The sequence below is a fragment of the Taudactylus pleione genome, unplaced genomic scaffold, assembly GCF_031769625.1.
Source record: "Taudactylus pleione unplaced genomic scaffold, aTauple2 ptg000093l, whole genome shotgun sequence".
Lineage (NCBI taxonomy): Eukaryota > Metazoa > Chordata > Amphibia > Anura > Myobatrachidae > Taudactylus > Taudactylus pleione.
In genome coordinates, this window is record NW_028284495.1 from 16,506,553 (window position 1) to 16,527,041 (window position 20,489).

Genomic DNA, 20,489 nt, shown 5'->3' on the forward strand with positions numbered 1-20,489 from the left:
ACTAACAGGGTATATTTAAATATTTAAATTAACTTCCCCATGCAGTGTTCTGCACTTGTAATTAACCTGGCAGGGTAACAGCAGAATCACATGGTCCAAGGTTTTCCTTCCTTTGCCTGTACTATTTACAATAGATTTACATATTTTTATTTTATTTTGCAAAAAAATTCTATTATGCATTTTTACATTGTGCAGTGATATTCTATCATGCTGCATGGTGTACATAAAGCAAAGAGGCCAGGTGGATGCCAGCAAAGGAAGGCAAAAGAAACTAGAAAAAAAGCACTGAAAACGCAAGCTGGATCAATGCTTCAATTTGTCAAAAGACAGGATGATGGCCAGGGTTCATCAAAAGACACAGCTCCTCCGTGTCAGTCTCCAATTGATAATACTAATTCTTCAGATGATTGCATGCATTCTACAGAAGAGCAAGAAGTGAAAATTGCAGAATTTACAGCAGAAAAACAAGGGGCCTGATTCAGACCCACTCGCAAGCGGCTGTCCGCTCGCAAGTGGGTCGATGTTGTGCACTGCGCATGCGCACGACGGTGGGAGCTCCGTCGTGCGCATGCGCCAGACCCGACGAGCGAAGGAAAGTCCTTCGCTCGTTGTGTCTGATCAAAGGGGGCGTGCTGTCGATGTTGATTGACAGCACGCCCCCTTTGGTGGGCGTTCCAGGGGTGTGCCTCCCTGATGGGGGCGTTCCCAAGGGAACGCCTACCATCAGAAGCCGGCCCACTGACATCACTAGTGATGTCAGTGGGAGTGATTTTGGCTCTGATAGAGCCAAAATCACTCCGGGCCTTGCGGTTGAAAAACTCAACCGCAGGCTCCGGCTCGCAGTTTCGATGGTCGCGATGGTCACGACCATCGCGGCCAACAAACTGCACGCTCGTATAGGCTGTGGGAGGTGACCCACAGCTATACGAGCGTCCAGGAGGACACTCCAGAATTATGGAGGGCGGCCCTCATTCAGAGCGTGCGCTCTGCTCAGAGCATACGGCTCTGAATGAGGGCCAAGGAGTGGAAATGGAAGAATGTCAAGCAGAAGAAAGTGCTGAAAGTGACTATAGCCTTGATACTGCAACGAAGATGAGTGATGTTATGGAGAAAGATTTGCAAATTTTCCATGATGTTTCTTTCTGGGAAATACCAGTTCCAGATCACTTTCGGGTTGAAATCATCAAAAAGGGAAGTACTTATTTCCAGAACAAAGATGGTCCTTTCAGTGCAGTGGAAAGGCAAGATTCAGATGGAAAAGCAAAGGGTGGTGTACGTCAGCTTTCAAAAGAGTGGTTTTACAAGATGTTGCCAAATGGCGAGAAAATTCTACGGTCTTGGATGATTTACTCAGTTGTCAGCAACAAATTATACTGTTTTTGCTGCCGACTGTTTGCAGTTAGTACTACAAGTATGACATCCAAATTTGTGACTGGGTTTCAGATGTGGTGGAAACTGAACCCTAAAGTATATAACCATGAGACATCCGAAGAGCACCTATGTTGCTTTGAAAAGTGGAAAACATTAGCAGCAGGACTTAGGCTGCACAAAACCATTGATGCCAAAAGTATTTCTAGCAAGCAGAATCTAGCATTCTGTGGCCACAAGGAAGATGAAACTTCATTAAATAAAGGGAACATTCTTGAGATGGTTGAGATGCTGTCAAAATATGATCCAGTGCTGAAAGAGCACCTTATGAGATTAAAACAGAGCACATGTAAACTTAAAGTGTCAGTCTCTTATCTAGCACCAAACACTCAGAATGAGTTTATAAGTGCCTTGGCAAACCATGTGAAGGAGAAGCTTGTCACTGACATAAAGTCTGCAAACTGTTTTGGGATCATGTTTGACAGCACACCTGACATATCACATACTGACCAGATGTCCGAAGTGATCAGATATGTGAAAATCAACAATATGAAAGTTGAAGTAAAAGAGGTATTTCTTGGATTTTTTCCTTTAAAGGGGAAAACCGCTGCTGACCTCATTTCTGACATTCTTAAAACACTGGAAAATGATGGACTGGACATAATGATGTGCCGCTCTCAAGGCTATGATAATGCTGCCACTATGTCTGGAATCCATGGAGGTGTGCAAGCCATTCTTAAAAAAAAGAACAGGAAGGCTATTTTTAGTGGATGTGTGGACCATTCACTTAATTTGTGTGGTCAGCACTCTTTTGCTGAAAATGCATCATGTGTGACATTTTTTGGGACTCTTGAAAGAATGTTTTCTTTCTTTGCTGCTTCCACCCATCGATGGGATGCGTTAATGTTACATACTGGAGTCTCAGTGAAAAGGCTGTCAACAACACGCTGGAGTGCTCATCATGATGCTGTTACACCAGCTAAGGAGAAGTTTGATAAGTTTGTGGAGGCGATCGAAGCTCTTTGTGATCTACATGAAAATTTGGATACAAGGGGAGTAGCACAAACTCTTTTGCCTGCTGTCTGTGATTTCACTTTTCTGTGCTACCTATACTTCTGGTGTAATGTACTTCAGGAAGTTAATCTAACACAGCAGTACCTGCAGACAAAGGTCTTAACTCTTGACAAGGTGGTGACAAAGTTAGAGGCGCTTAAACTTTTTTTACATGATGAACGCAGTCAACTAGTGGAGCATGCAATTGAACAGGCACTTTCAAAGTCAGAAGAATATGGAATTGCAGTACAGAGAAGAGCCAGGGTCAAGAAGAGGTTGGCAGGGGAACAAGCATGTGATGCTGGACTCTCTCTTCAAGAAGAAAATAGGAAGGCGATGCTTGAGTGCATTGATCGCTTTCATTCTGAGCTTCAGATCAGATCAAGAGCCATCCAGAAAATAGCAGCCATGTTTGAAGCTGTTCAAGCGAAGAGTCTTATATCTGCCACTGATGAACAGTTAAAGGTGTCCATTCCAAAATTGACCACTTTCTATGATGAGTTATCTGAAAGTGCTCTTTAAATAGAAATACCAAGGCTAAGAAGGCACCTGAAAGCAGCAAAGATTGATCTGGAAAAAGCCAAAGATTGGGTAGTATTAGATATTTTGAAATTCATAGCAGAATGGAACTTTGTAGAATCTCTACCAAACCTTTCACAAAGTCTAAAATTATTTTTGACGATCTGTGTGTCTGTGGCTTCATGTGAGAGGTGCTTTTCAAAGCTGAAACTTATAAAGAACTATTTGCTATCTACCATGGGACAGTCAAGGCTTTCAGACCTTGCAATTCTATCAGTTGAAAGTGAGATGGCAAAAGGCATTGACTTTGATGAAGTGATTCACAAGTTTGCAGCTGTGAAGGCCAGAAAAGGAAAGTTTTGATTTTTTTTGTGGAGATGTTCTTTAAGTGCTAAAATGCTTTTGCATTTATTACTGTTTATGTTTTTTATGGTATTACTTCAAATTAAATTATCGAGGTGTGCAAATGAATACTTTGTGTGATATACTTTGCTGAATATTATAAATTTAATATGGTTTGGCGTGCTGTTCATGAGAGTTTCTCTTAATGTCTTCATCCCTATGTTGCCCTTCCAAATCCTGGCTAACACATGAAAAACCTCATTGCAATACAAAACCGTTTTACAGTCTAAGTTTGTGTCCAGTAAGTCATGAAACTGTTGAGTCAAATAATTTAGGCATTGAGTTTAGTTTGCATAACACTTACGTAAATGTTATAATGTTTTACCTGTGATATTGTATTTTAAAGGTATAACGTTAGTTTTGTTAGCTGTTTATTTTATTACTATTGCCATTGCATTTAGTGATAGTACAAAAACAGTACTAAGGATGGGGGGGTGACACCATGAGCTACCACACCGGGTGACACCAACCCTAGTGACGCCTCTGACCAGATACATTGTTGTTAACTGGGTCCTTTCTGACTTGGTTTAAGACATGGTTTTGCAGATGTATTGGAGTTAGGTGTATACCTACCAGTTGAGAACTATTATAGAACTTTTTATTAAACTTGTTTTTTTTGTGTATTACATCATTGATCTGATATTCAGTGTTCATTTTAAAACACGCTGTTTATATATTTTTATACTCCCGGGAGTTTTATTATATGCTTTTGTATGTAAATTTATACTCAGATATATGAGATTTTAATAAAGGATATTTAATACTCCCCGACATGTGTTCATAGGCGCCGCCAACATTTTTTTGTGTGTATTTTGCTATTGTTGGAAGTTAGGCCAAACTTCCTGTGGGAGTGCTGCAATTTACACAAGGCGGGGAGATTACAACACACCATCACTGGCGCTTGGGCTATATATTTTGATAATAATTTGACAACCTAAGAGCTCGCAATATTGTTCACCAATATTGGTCAAAGGCTGGCTGGCTAAACTAAGCAGCAGAGCAGTGGCATCAACACATGGTAATTAATAGAATAGAGCACATGTATGAAACATTGTGCCACAGCAGTGACAGACAGGATGGCAGTTTAATAAACTATACAACCCCATATAAAAATTTTTTTCATTAATCAAGAACTAGATCAGACAGAGGCCTGATGGCAGAATAGGGAAATGAAGGTGGAGAATGTAGTGGAAGGCAGGAAAAGCATTGATTGATTGATTAAGAAAATTATATTTGAGACGGGGCCATGCAAGAACTGTTTTGCAGTAACTAAGTAGTGAAAAGGGCATTAAAATAGCAATTGATACTTGACAAGGGTTGCAAGAGAAGCTAGCCATACTACCCCCTCTTCCCTTATTGATAATTGGGTAATACACCCCTGTAGTACACATAGGTGCTCCCGAGAGTTTAAGCATGAGAACTAGCTCAGAAGCCCATGGGCAGTGCAGGGAAAAGTAGGTTGAGTATGTAGTGGAAAGCATCTAAAAAAGAATGCTATTTTGATTAATTAAAAAAAAATGAGACATGGCCTTGCAAGAGCTGTTTTGCAGCAACTAAGAAGAGAAAAGGCCATAAAAAATACAATGTTAATAGCCAAGGATTCCTGACAAGGGTTGAACAAGAAGCTGGCCATACTACCCCCCATACTTCCTTCCTAATTGGGTAACACACCACCTGTAGTATATGTCTGAGGTGCACCAGTGAGTCTGAGAAAAAAGGGGAACTAGCTCAAAGGCCCAATTGTAGTACAAGACAATGGAGGTAGAGTATGTATGCAGTGGATGGCAGATAAAAAAGAATGATCGTTTGATTGATTAAAGAAATAAAAATTGAGACATTACCTTGTTAAAGCTGTTTTGCAGCATCTAAGAAGCATAAAGGCCATAAAATAATACAATGTTAATAGCCAAGGATTCCTGACAAGGGATGCAAGAGTAGCTGCCCATACTAACCCCCTCCTTCCTTCCTAATTAGGTAACACCCCCCTGTAATATTTATACAAGGTACACCAGAGAGACTGAGTATGAGGAGAACTAGCTCAGAGGCCCTAGAGCAATACAGGGAACTGGAGGTGATGTATGTATGTAGTGGAAGGCAGGTAAAAAAGAATGAACAATTTATTAATTAAAAATATTTCTTGTTACAAATGTGCTGGAAATTAGTTATGTGTTAGAGCAAAAACCAATGAAAATGTTTGACTGTGCAAAAAAGACTATCCCCAATGCCCCCAAACAGCCCTTAATGAAAAGAAAAGTGGACATGCACAGTTTAACACACCAAGTAGTTCATTGACAGGGATGGCCATTTTTGTGGATGAAATGCTTGGTCTTTTTAGGCGCCACAAAACAAGCTACCAATGGTCTTAAGGTGGCTAAAAGTGTTGTTACATGTCTACACTGGAATGATGTCATTATTATCCTCATCCTCCTCACCCTCATCAGTGTTAACATTATCATCACACAATATTAGCTTATCCCTACTGGAATCCACCATGACAGAAATCTCTGTACTTTGTTGCAATTGGTGGCAAAGGTTTTCCATATAGAATTTCTCATTTTTATGAACATGAGTTTTTCCACCTTTTGAGGAAGTAGACTCCTACACCAATAGCTCACAAGGTTCCCGGATGTGTCTACCTGAGTACACTCTCGAGGGTGGGCAGCTTAAGTATAGCACAGCTTGTTTGTACAAAGGACACCAAATTGCCTTTTTTCCCTCCCAGGAATCAAAAGGACTGTGTCACATACTAATATGTACATTGTCATTAAAAAAAACCTTCACCAACTTATTGATGCTTAGTTTATCAGATTGAATCACATTAGAGGTGTCAATAATTGCAGGTAATTATTTTAAGCCTAACCAGATGTCAAACTGGTTTTTCCCTTTGGTGTGCTGAGTTCACCCATCATCCACACCCCCAGTGGGTTTCTTGGAAACGTCTGGAAGCAGCATTTGCAGGAGAAACTGAAGCAGGATATGTCTTCATGTCTTATGCCAGTTGAGCTGACAACTTGTTGTTAAGGAGTTATTTGCTTCTTTTAAGGTCTTTTCAATTGGAAAGAAAGACATTACATATGACTTAGACATAGTATCAAGCATGGATGCCAAAATATAGTGATCTAATTGCAAGATCTTGATAATCCCTTGGTCCTGGCAAAGCAAATAAAGAATTTGATTAACAAGTCCAACATACTTAGCGGAATCACTTTGTTTCAACTCCTCCTTTAGTTTCTCTAGCTGTTTTTCCAATAGTTTTATTAAGGGATTCACCTGACTCAAGCTGTTAGTGTCTGAACTAACTTAATTAGTTACAACTTCAAATGGTTTGAGTAGATTACATAAAACAGAAAGTATTCTCCACTGTGGGCAAAACATGGAACTTGTTCAAATTCATCCAGTTGTAATGGTCTTAGAATGTTACATGCATTATCAGAAATGACAAATCCTGAGGAGAGTCCTAGCAGGGTAAATCATTTTATTATTACTACTCAGTTTTTCTAACAGGTTGACACTTAAATGCCTCTTAGTGAAGCCAATGATACAGAGAGTAGCCAACCTGTGAAAGATCTGGTGTTGTGTGTCAGATGCTGCTGCTACTGCTAAATGGGATATATCCACATAATGGGCTGTCACAGTCATGCAATCTTTCATTTGACCAGCACTGCTTGTTCACATATATGTATTTAAGTAGATAGTGGGTACATGGCATTTTCTAGGCCAAGAGCTAGTTTATTTTAATGCCCCATAGAGGTAAGGAATTGCTGTTCTTGTAAAATGTATTCAAGATGGAATTTGGTATTGGGGACACAGGACCTCAAATAATTGTCTAAAGCCATATGCATTGATGGCAGATAGTGGATGCAGATTTAATGCTAGCATAGTTATCATCACTTCAGTGATCTGTTGTGCAACTAGATGGCTGCTTTCATACTTGCTTCTCTCACAAAGGATTGTTTCACAGTCTTTGATTTTTAAAACTAGTCTTCTTGGACCCCTTCTGAAATGAATATACAACCCCAGCAGCAGCAACCCTAGTGCACACAGATTCTTCTGGGGAATCCTGGATAGGGGATGAGTCAGCCTTCACAAAATGGATGCAGGAGGATTACCTGCAATCATTAAAAAGAAAAATGGTAATGAAAGTGTTATTGGTGGAGACTGCAATAGCTTGGATCAAGCTGAGAGCTGGGAGCTAGCTGATGCTGAACTGCTTGTTATTATTTTACCAGATTCTCCAGATTTTTCCCAAGAACTTTATATGAACTTGATGGAAATGACATAAAAGGGAGGTGGTTCCTAGATGGTTAATGTCCCTACCTCTTTTTACTTTGGCTTCACAAAGAGTACGGATGACTTGACAAGTGTTGTCAGGATTTGGGTAAAAATAATTCCACACAAAAGAGGTGGCTTTCCTGATCTTTTCCCAAGGCAATACTATGGCCTTCTTATTATCACAGGTAAGAACTGTTGCTACTGGTGGATGACTTACTTTCACACAAACAACATCCTCATCATCAACATCCTCATCAGTGTCAGTTATAAAAAATATCCCCCTCATCCTGTAGAACTTTCACAGTAGCATCCTCAATTTCTATGGTGTAATCTTTACTTGTCCTGTTCATACCCACATTTGCAGAGGGGGCAGAAATGGTGGATGGAGGCTTCTATAAGAGTACAATGTCACAAATTTCAGACTCACACACAGCACTCATAGATGCACTTAAACTCTCCTTAGGAATTTGCAATGTTTGTGACCACACAGTTTGTTATTTAGCCATAGTTTTGTTTTGGTGAACTGATTTTGCTGTTTTAAAAGTGACACATGTACATGTAGGGGGGAATTCAATTAACCCCGATAATTTTTGAAGAGGTAAAATGGGACTTACTGCATGTTTGTTACCTTTGGGCAATTCAAATAAAACACATGTTATGCACCTGAAAAATTCCCTGTTTTCAGGCAAATACACATACAGTAGGACAGTAGGATCCATGATAAGTTTACAGACCTATGTGTTTTTGATGCCAGCTTCCCAATAACAGGGTTATTATCAGGGATTACATTTTCAGAGCCTGCTGAGGTCCTAGAAAAAATCCCTCATAACGGCTGCTGTTGGCCGTGCTTCCGGGCTATTTCAATATCCCAGAGGGATCAATTAGCCACGGTACATTACCATGGCTAATTGAAATCCCTCTTTACAGTGAGTAGGTGTTGCATTTGAGGACAAACAAAGAAAAAAGAAGGCTCTTTTGCTGGGGCACTCTTCTGTAAATAATTGTATAAAATATAACTTTTAATATTTTCATTAAAAAAAAATTCTGGGAAATACTTAGGAAGACAGGTTCAGAATCAAAAAGAAGTACATTTATCACATAGACATATTGACAAAACATACACAAAACATATATAGAAAGGTTTGGCGAAAATATTGCAATTTGCTTATTTAGAGAACAAATTCTCATGCAGGGTACTCCTCACATGAAATAAATGACATATTGCTCTGTTTAAGCAATATTATAGGATACCTTAGTCTGTATATTTGGTCTGCAAAGTCTATGTGCAGGCAGACACCAGATAGGTATGAAGGGTATATGTGATAGCTATCCGAACAACTAGAAGGATGTTATTGACATGGTGTTAAAACCAAGTCAGGTATGCAAAGATTTATTATATAAATACGGTTTTTAACCACCAGGTTATTTGATCACCCACAATACTACCCAGTTGTACAAAAAAACGCTATTTCACCAATTATATATGCACAAATGTATCTGTGGTGGCACAACTGAGAAAGTCTGTCACTCGTCATATAGCACAAAAATCAGCTGTTTTTTGACATGCAGAAAAATTTTAGCTACCAAGTATATTATACAGTTCTGCAGGACCACAGTCACTATTCACTTGTCTTAGCATCAAATATCACAGTCAAACATCCAGACCATAAGTTATCAAACACCAGTGTAATTATCATATTCATTAATGCAGTATAATAGCATGGGGATAGCTTTCCAGTACATATCATCTGGGATCATAAAAACATATAACTGCCAGAAGTCACAATTGTGACTTCAACCCAAATGTTGCTGTCTTTCTATAATCATCATTGCAGCATAATGGCAAAAAGACATGTTAGGTATATGTGTGTTTATGCAGGCAGATTCAAGATCCCACCAACATGATACTTATACCCTCTTTAGATCGACATGGAGGAAGAGCCGGTCGGCATGTGCACCCGCCAGACCAGATCCATCTGGTACCACTGCTGTGGTGCACGTTTCACCTCAGGGCTTGTTCACCCACACATGCAGAGAGAGTCACTGCTCTCCATTTAAATGCATGCTTCCGGGTATTCTTCCTGGTCATGTGTATTATCAGAGGCCGTTCTCTATTGGTCGATCAGGTCACAAGGTGTACTCAGTGAGAGACCATCGCCTATTGGTTGGCTTAGTCACATGTCACTCGCTTTGAGTCATCTAATTTGTTCCGAGTTCAGATTCATGATTTGTTTTAGATCTTTTATTACATCTTTCTTCAAGTCTTGAAGAAAGATGTAATAAAACATCTGAAATGTCGCTTTAACAAGTTGTGTTTTCCGTTTTTGCTCATGGAGTGCTGCCTATCCAACATTATATTCAGTGCTTTGCCCCTAGGCCAGGCTCTCAAAGGATTTAGTGCACCCCAGTATTCCACACTTTGGACTATTACACATGAGTGCCGATCCCTGTATAGTTTTATATATATATATATATATATATATATATATATAATGCAAGCTGGGAAGCACTCCCTCAATGAAATAAATAAACTCCGGGTGCCCTTCTGAGTAACCCGCGACCACGGGTACACAATACAATCCACAAGCAGGCGACACTCCACTTAATAAAGACTCATCACACGGATATCGGTCAACGTTTCGAGGGTACTTTATTCCCTCGTCATCAGGATAATAAGAGAATATATAAAAGACTCACCATTAAATACCCACCACCATCACCACATGCGGCGCCGGTCCGAGGGGAAACAGGAAGTAGCGTCGCACTGACGTCATTCCTCATCGCCCGTCGTCACGGCAACCGACCTGTAAATACATAATACAAACAAATGTGTTTACATATAAGGCCAGCAGAACAGCAAAAAAAACAACAAGCATGCAAGAACTATTGACATAAATCAACCCAATGAAGGATACATCAGCTTCTAAATAGTAACATATACCAGCAGAATCCACATGACATACTAAGCATAACAGATGACAAGCAGGGCATCATAATCGGTAATAACAGATCGAAATCCAATCATCTCTTGAAAGATTATAAATCATCATGACATGACCATTATACGAAACAATGAAGACCCATGTTTTCATTTAGGCCACGAGGGGCCAACGTGCCCAACTTATTCAAAGTATCCACCTACTTTCACATTGTAATAGTCAACCTGCCCGATCACCCCTACGAATCCTTTCAGGCACATGATCAATCAACATGAATCTCAGTGTAGCAAGACCATGCCCAGCAGCCAGAAAATGTCTGGCTATGGGTTGATCACTGCTTTTATTAATGATCGCAGCCTTAATGGATGAGCAGTGTAAAGCCATTCTTTCACGAATGGTCCGCTCCGTTTTCCCAACATAACTTAGCCCGCATGGGCAAGTTATGAGGTACACTACAAACTTAGTTAAGCACGAAAGTCGGTGCCGAATGTAAATCTTAGCTCCGCTATTCGGATGTCTGAAGTGATTGCCAGTCTGCAAATACCTGCATGTCAGGCAATTTAAGCAACGATAGCAGCCTACTTGCAATGATAAAAAATTAGACACATTGCTAGAGCTACCCTTAGATTCAGAAACGTCAGTCCGCATCAGTAGATCTCTGATATTACGGCCTCTTGAGTAACAAGACATTACCCTGGTTTCCTGCAGCCCCAATTTTTCATCAGTTTGAACTATAGGCCAAAGTTTTTTAGATATTCTACAAATTCCAGTGCTGAACGGGTTAAAATGATTAACCCAAGGTATATACTTTTTTTTTTTAACATTAGTAGGCTTGACGCCCAATAATGAATCGCGTGAAATAGCCATGGCATGCTGCTTAGCCTTAATTAATGAATCATAGATATAGCCCCGTTTCAAAAAATCCTGTATCATTTTGTCAATATGCTTCTCAGCATCTACCGTCCTACTACAGAAACGTTTTGCCCGCAAAAATTGGGAAAAAGGTAACCCATATTTGCATGATTTCGGGTGGTCACTGCTCGCATGCAAAAATGTGTTTCGATCAGTTGCCTTCTGAAATAAAGAAGTATGCAATACTCCATTAACCAATGTTACCTATACATCCAGATAGTTGACCATATGATTATCAATATGATACACAAACTTAATTGGACTAGAAGACGCATTGTGCCCACAAATAAAATCCTCAAATTGTTGTTGAGACCCAGACCAGATCAAAAATAAATCATCGATATAGCGACAATATGCTACGATACAGGCAGAATTGCCATCATTGTTGAAAAAAATCTCCTTTTCAGCAGAGAGCATAAAGGCATTGGCGTACGATGGGGCCACATTGGACCCCATCGCACAACCAGATACCTGGAGATAAAAACGGCCATTGTAGAGGAAATAATTGTGCGTCAATGTCATCTCTAGTAAATCCAAAATTAATGCAATGTCAGGACCCCTGTATAAGAAGCGTTAAAAGATTTATCAAATTGTAATAACATTGTCATCCGCCCAGCGGACAATGGGGGAGCCATAGTGTTACAAGATATTGACAAATACATACTTGAAATAGACCATCAGTTGTCAGATACAAATACATACATGAGACTACAGTATAACCCCACTGATAGTTTAAAAAAATGATAGATCAAGCATTGCATGTTGCACAAAAAACATTTTTGACAATAAAACTTTTATGGCACTGACACAATCTTATCCTTTCATACCTGTGTTATACACAGTACCAAAAATGCATAAGGATCCCATAAATCCCCCTGGCAGACCCATCATATCTGCCAGGGGGTCTTTATTACAACCAATATCACAATTTTTAGACTCCCTTCTCCAGCCACATATAATGAAACAATCAACATTCTTGATGGACACTACATAACTGCTTATTAAATTAAGTACATTCAAGTGTCTTCCACCAAATACCATATTGTGTACTATGGATGTAAAGAACCTATACATGGTCATTCCACACAAGCAGGGAATACAATCCATGAAGATCTTATTGGAAAACATCAACTTTACTGATCTGGACCTTTTTTTTCTGCAACCTCTGGAATTTACATTAACATGTAATTATTTCACCAACAATGGAAAATGTTATTTACAACAAGCGGGCTGTGCGATGGGGTCCATTGTGGCCCCATCGTACGCCAATGTTTTTATGTTCCAGCAAGAACAAATGCTTTTCTTCAATAAACCAGAAATAGCAGATAAAATGATCTGGTATACAAGATATATAGATGACCTGCTTTTGATATGGGGAGGAAGTGAACAAGAACTGATTCCCTTGATCGCACATATTAATGAAATGGACAATCCTATTAAATTAACGAACCAATATAGTTAAAAAAACATCATCAACTATCTGGATGTAAAAATCAGCATCATTGAAGGACACATCAAAACAACAGTGTATAATAAAGACACAGATTGAAACACCCTATTGCACTTTAGCAGTTGCCATTCTCCAGCACTTAAGGGGCTTACCTAAGTCGCAAATGATGTGCATTGCCCGCATTACGAGTGACTGAGTTAAATCATGCTCTGGATAAAGTAATAATCAAATTTGCTGCATGAGGTTACAATAAGAAAAGCTTAGAGACAGCTAAACAGGAGGCACTAACACTATCTAGAGAATCTTTATTTAAAAATGCTCATAAGAAAAATCACACCACTAGGATACTTTTTGTAACAAAATATTCTCTGGAAAGCCCAGCAGTTCCCAGAGCTATAACAACTCTTTGGCCGGTAGTAACTGGTGATAAGGATCTTCCAGGTTTACAACATAAAACATTAATGCCTAGTTACAAGGGAGGTAGAAACCTCAAGGATATCCTTATGAAAACAGACATACAACAATGTTCGGAAACATCTTTGATACCAATACAAAGAAAAAAAATGGGATGCTACAAATGTATATCATGTGTCACGTGTGGATATATGACTACTGGAAATTATTTTAAACATTCCCATACTAGATATAAATATAACATCAAACATGTATTAACATACACTACACAGTATGTCATATACATTATAATATGTCCATGTGGCTTATATTATGTAGGTCAGATGACAAGGACCTTTAGGGAAAGGATGGCCCTACATAGGTCTGTCATTCATCAAACTTTACAAGGAAAAGACATTGACCAACCGACATTTTAAAACACATGGACATCAATGATCTAGTTTGCAATACAAAATCATAGATTATGTCCCTCCACTTACTCGTGGAGGTGATCGAAATAAAAAACTAACACAATGCGAAACTAAATGGATATATAGACTAAGTACAATAGCCCCCAGAGGTTTGAATGAGAAATTAACTTGGAATGCCTTTTTATAATCATCTCACACTTTGCTTATACTGTATTAATGTAGTATGTAGTCCTCCTTTGAGTATAGTATATTATTTCTATGTAATTTAATGACAATGTTTGTAATTTTTGTTTTATTGAAAATATTTCTCATTATGCATCTTTTCACTTTTCATGATATATGGTTTTTACAAATGTTCATTTGACACGAGATTATATTAGAAATGTTTATATAATGATTGATAGATGCTTTTTACATAATTTATTTTATGCACAGTGCACTTTATCGCTGCTTCTCATGTTTTCTCCTGACAGCTGCGGGTCCAGCTTTTGAGGTTGCTAAGCTGCGGCTGATGTCATCTACCTCCGCCGCATCTCATGGAGCTACACACGGTCACGCCCACAGCTGCCAGGAGACACAGGGAAGAATGGTGTCTGAATGGAGCACTTATAAGGTAGGACACTGTCTTTGTTTCACTCATTGTTACACGTCCTAATGAAAAAACCTTAGGGTCTTGAAACATTGATCACTGTTGATATGATTTTTTTACTATATACTCACGTTTACAATGAAGGAGTGCTGCCTGTTTTTTCCTCACATTGTGCTGTATGGCACCGACTACAGGATCATATACTCTATATATATATACATACATATGTAAATATATTTATATATAGGACAAGCACAATACATTGCGATTTACAATTGTGAACACATTAATAAAACAAGATTGGGGTCATATTAACTAAATGGTTGGTTTTCTGTCAATTTGAAACCAATGGGCATCGCAGTTTTGGTGGTTAACATACACTACCCACATATACATGGGAACCGGCCAACAAGTGATGATCACTTCCTGGTGCTTTTCTATTAGCTTCATATACTCCATGCCCTTTTGACATCAAATTATTTATAAAATTTCCCAAACTGCCACAATCATTAGCAAAGGGTGGAGAGAGTCTAATTTGCTAGGCTTGGAGATTGGAGGAAGATTTTGTGAAATACTGTATATTTGCAAGTTCTGAGTGGTGTAAATTTAGTAACTAGCCTTGTCCTGTCTTGTGTTTTATTTTCTGTAGTCTTTTATCTTTGTCTCCTGTCTACATTAATATTACGTCCTGTCAGTGTTTATTTGTGTATGTGTGTATGTGTGTGTGTGTGTGTGTGTGTGGTATGTTTGATTGAAATGGTAGTGTTAGTGAAAAGGCACCTTTTATTTTTCTTTGTCTTCATTGTCTATCTGCTCATTGTTTACATTGATTGTGAGATGAGAGTGAGAAGGGAGGAGGACAGGGAAACAGAGATTACTGTGGAGGAAGAGCAGAAAGAAGGGGATGGGAGCCAACCTGCTAATTCAACATCTAGTATTGTATAAATGTTTGATGAGAATGTGGCTATTGCTACTACCAGATTTTAGACATGCATGCTGCAACAACACCTGTCAGGCACAAATTTCAATTATGGAGATTTGTGATGCAGACAGTGAAGACTGTGGGCCCTTGAAGTGCATCAGTGCACTTTGGCGGTACAGTTTCTCAGATATCCACAGATGGATTTAGGATAAGGGGGTTGATAAGTGTATAGGAGCTGCAAAAACTGGGGAGGACTTTCCGTGTCATAGAGTAGCCTACAGTACATTACCTTGACTATGAAGATTAAGTTAGTGAAATACTTCCCCAAGAAATTATTCTGGGAATAACTCTACATGACTCCGATGTATCACCTTCCCCTCCATAGCCTGGTGATCTTTAAAAAAAAATAATAATAGTGCAATGTTTATTTTAATGCATTCTTTACGAATATATATTTATGTTAACTCACCTAGTACTTTGTAGCATCTTAACTATAACCTTTTTAGAAACATAAGTAATCACATGTTTCCAAAACAGTGTTTCAATTAGGTTTTACTAACCGTAGGTTCACAGAACCATAAACAAGTAACTTTAAAAACAAGAACAAGAGCTAACACTAGGTAATCTCTAGTAAGCAAACTAAAATCATGTTATTTTCTGTTTCTGTTGCAGGTGCTGCACAATTATTCAAAGTCCAAATCAATTTAAATGTGTATTTTTTATTCTCAGGGCCATCACGAGCTAGCTTGTGCTGATCCAGTAGTGCAGCTACATAGAATGAAGGAGCTCGTATAAAAATTATAAACATGTGCTTCTAGCAATGCCGTGCAACAGTAGTTGATAATGCAAATCAATAAAATTGTTTTCCCTCAACTTTCAGAGTCAGCACGAGCTGTCTACATGCAGGGCCACACAAAGGGAGGTGACTGGGACATCCAACACTTCCACACAGGGAGTTCTCATAGAGTGCCACAAAAGATGAATTTGCTGGTGAGCACAAGTTTTTTGGAAACAAAAAGAAACATATTAATGTGGTTTACCTCCTTCTGTAGTTTCTTTTTTTATTTTTATATGCACATGTTTGCCTAATGTGATGTACATACCTGCTTGTTTTGTTTATCTTTTTTATGGGAGAAACATTTTATTTTTTATGTCTAAGACAAAATTGTAGTATTTTTCATCTTTGACATATTTGTAGGTATGCTTGATCACTTTTTTTGGCCATATAACTCTAAAATGTTTTTAAAATTGTTTTACTGTATTGAATTTGGATCATTTTATTTAATTAAATCTGACATTTTTTAAACATAGTTAAAAAACCTTAAACTTTGCTTTTTGGGTTGTTGCAACAAGCATTACTGATCAACAATATTCCCATCCTGAAAAGAAACAAGAGAATGAATTTATTAGCCTGGATCTGTATGCTGTAACACAGTGGTTCTCTCAGTCCTCAGGACTCCATACAGGTCACATTTTTCATGTCACCCAGCAGGTGCACAGGTGTAATCATTACTCATAGACACAATTTAAAAGATCCACAGATGAAGCTAATTATTTCACCTGCGAGAAGACCTGGAAAACATGCACTGTTTGCGGTTCTCAGGATCGAGTATGAGAACCTGTGCAGTAATATACTCAGCACCTAAACTGGAATGACAACATACTACACTAGCAACAGAGCCTACACACCCTCCACTAATAGATCCTGTGCAGGACCTAACTAGTAGTGCCAGTAGGAGAGTAAAAAAACAAGAAATCAAGAAACAGCATTCAAAAGTCACCAGAATAATACTATATATATATATATATATATATATATATATATATATATATATATATACACATGCAAGTCAGGTTTGAAAAATATATTTAAGGGCTGATTGAAAAGTAATGAGACTGATTTTTTTTTATTCAGAATCAGATGACTCCACAGGATCTGAACATTTTTCTTTTTCAAAGTAGCGTCCTTCACATTCAATACATTTTTGCAGCATTTCAACAACGATTCAAAGAAGTGCAGAAGACTGTTTTGTGACATCACTTTTAGTGTTGCAGCTGTACCATGTTTCACTTCATTATCTGTTGTGAACTTCTTTCATAGCAGTTGTTTTTTCAGGGTTGGGAATGACCAAAAATCACAGGGTGCTAAGTTCAGACTATATGGAGGGCGTTCCAATGCTTTCCCATTGATTTCAGTCAGTGTTGCCAGTGCAACCACAGCAACATTTGGTCGGGCATCGTCTTGGAGAAAAAAACACTGTTTCTTTAGCAAATGTGGTCTTTTTTTCCACATGACTCAATGCAAATTGTTTTTCAGAATGTTTGCATAGCAATCACCATTTGACAGGTGTACCGCCCCAGTCAAACTCCGCACCTGCCACTGTCCCAGGAGCAGGTCGCGCGCCAGCCGGGTGAAGGGCCGGGCACTTGGAGCCAGAAGCGAGAAAGTCTGTCCACGGGGAACCCAGTGCTGTAGGATCATACCTTGCACATCAAAGAAAAACAGAAACATGACTTTACATGCAGAATTTTGTTGTGAGGAGGCAAATTTGCATGTTTCCATACACTGGACTGTTTTTTTTTTTAATTCTGGATCATAATGACAAATCCACGACTCATAACACATCACAATTGATGTCAGGAAATTGGATATCCTCTTTGACATTTGAATGGTGTTCTTGTATGATTCCACTTGTCATCCATCTGCTCTTCTGTGAGATTTCTGGGTATCCACTTGGCACATACACGATGCATTTTCAATTCCTTTGCCACAATATGCTGAACCCGTTCAAATAAGATGCCAGGTGAAGCTGAAAGTTTGTGTAAAGTTAGCCTTCTGTCATTTTGCAACATCTTCTAAGCTTTGGCAATGTTGATATCTGTAACCGCGGTGGATGGTCTCCCGGAACACACTTTGCCAGTCACTTGCATATTACCCTCTTTGAAGTGCTTCCACCGTATGCTTGCCGTAACATTTCATGAGTTTCATTTCCACTTTTTCCAAGTTTAACACAAAATTCAATCACACATCTCTGATGTAATCTCACAGATATGTCTTCCTTATCCTCCATGATGAAATGAACAAATAACTTCCACTCACTGTGACCAAACAAAGAAGACTGCGGCAGTCCAACCATAGGCTCAGATACATTGATGTACTGTATGAGCATCACAATAACCAGCAGAGCTTTGCCACATCTAACTATGGGACAGAAAAATAGAGACAGTCTCATTACTTTTCAATCAGCCCTTGTAAATAAATTTACAGTAATTTATAAACTTAAAACTGACTTAATTAGTCAGTAAAGCGATGCACAAAAAATCTAAATAAAATCAATACATGTCAATAGCTGTGAACAAACCTCCAGATCACCAGTCTAACAGTAAAAGCAAATATAATGATAGTCCAGAACAAGATGGATATATTACTGGATTTGTTGTATATCATGGGTGTTGCTTTACCTGTATGTGATCATCTGTACCATTGGATGTCTGATATTAAGGGTTTTAGTAGAATATGTAATATGCATGTTTCAGCTATTTAAATAGGGGTATATGTATTAAGCCTTGGCATTTTTCTGATTTAATTCAATCTTTTTGTAATTTTTACTTGATTATTGGAACCATCTGTACCATTTGCTTTTTATTTAATTCTTTAATGAAATTCTGTTAAGCCATTTATGGGGGATTTATGTCATGAGTACTGTGGGCCTGATTCAGAGTTGAATGCTATTCCGATGTTCACGCATTTGAGTTATTTTTGGTGGTCTGCACATGCATCACAGTCACATCCCTGTAAGTATTCACTTGCAATTGATTGACAGGTGGTTACAGGGAGTTACTGCAAAAAAGCAGGCATGTCGGGGCAGTTTCCATAGACTCACTTGAAGGGTCAATGTTTTCTGGATCTGTGTACAATGCTGCATTTGTGTGTGTGTGTATATTTTATATATCACAGGGGCTCTGCACTCACCATAACTAACAATAATAATAATAAACAGTGGGGTTTTGGTTCAAAACCCCACTGTTTATTATGTTTATTATTATTATTGTTAGTTATTATGGTGAGTGCAGAGCCCCTGTGATTTCTATTTAAACAATGTGGTCACATACCATGTTGCACCCCAAATCTGGGAATGGTGAGTGCCATGGATTAGTGCTTTTTATATATATATATATATATATATATATATATATATATAGATATAATGTTCAAACCAAAGTTCCCATAAACAAAATAACGAGGCGGCACTCCCAAGTGATATAAATAAAGTGCTGTATTCAAATCATCAGTGTGACCAAAGCATCGACGTTTCAAACTCCTTAGACTTTTTCTTCAGGATAAGTCATAGTTAGTGTAACTGAACAAACAAACAAACACATGTAGGTGTTCTTACCTTGTATAGTGAAGGCATCATGAACCCCTCCCTGCTGCGCTGCTAACAGAGCAGAAGGCAGAGCCTCTGTGTATCCGGAAACTGGAAGTGATGGACATGATGACACACATGGTTACTAGGTAACCTGTGAAGCTCAGTTTCTCCCTGCAGGGCAGCACAGCACTAGGGGAAAAGACAGAATTAAAGTGTAATCACAATAAAAGGCCATGTACTGTATATACATGGAGACATAGTGAAGCTATAATACTAACAAAGTGCTAGTGCCTACGATTAGAACTATTAAAAAACAAGGGTTAGTGTGTTACAGTACTTAATTGATCCATATACTTAAAGTATCGATAATATTCAATATCAAAAGGAATTAACCACTCTTTGATAGAGAAAAACAGGAATGTTAGTCAGAGCACCTGTTATAAACTTTGCATGGTAATAATCAAAAAATCTAATTCAAAGAACAGAGGCAACAAAATACAGTGTTACAGATGCTACTAGACAAATTAATCAACCAAATGCTCTATAAAACATTCAAAATGCAATGCATTCCAGTACACAGTAATCTAATCAATGGGCCATGCGACAACAATCTTTATGGTTATTAATATTCATAGGAATACATTTTAAGCAATCATCTCATTGAGCCCTCTGGGTGAGATGGTGTCTAATTTATGTATCCAACATGACTCACATTGGCTCAATTTTTTACCCCGATTGCCACCCCTGATATCTATAGGGTTGTGGTCAATGATCTTGTATTGTAAGGAAGCTAAGGTATGTTGTGCACTCCTAATTTGATGCGCAACTGGTTGGTCACTTTCTCATCCATGTAGGGCCGCTCTAATGTC

At 38.5% G+C, this 20,489-nt stretch overlaps 1 protein-coding gene across 1 annotated transcript; it reads left to right on the forward strand.

Annotated features, from left to right (window-relative positions):
* Positions 1–1,029: 1,029 nt before the first annotated feature.
* LOC148526857 (zinc finger MYM-type protein 1-like) lies at positions 1,030–2,943 on the forward strand. Its single transcript, XM_088469736.1, has one exon. It carries the CDS (start codon positions 1,030–1,032, stop codon positions 2,941–2,943), a length of 1,914 nt encoding a protein of 637 aa, XP_088325862.1.
* The last annotated feature ends 17,546 nt before the right edge of the window (positions 2,944–20,489 follow it).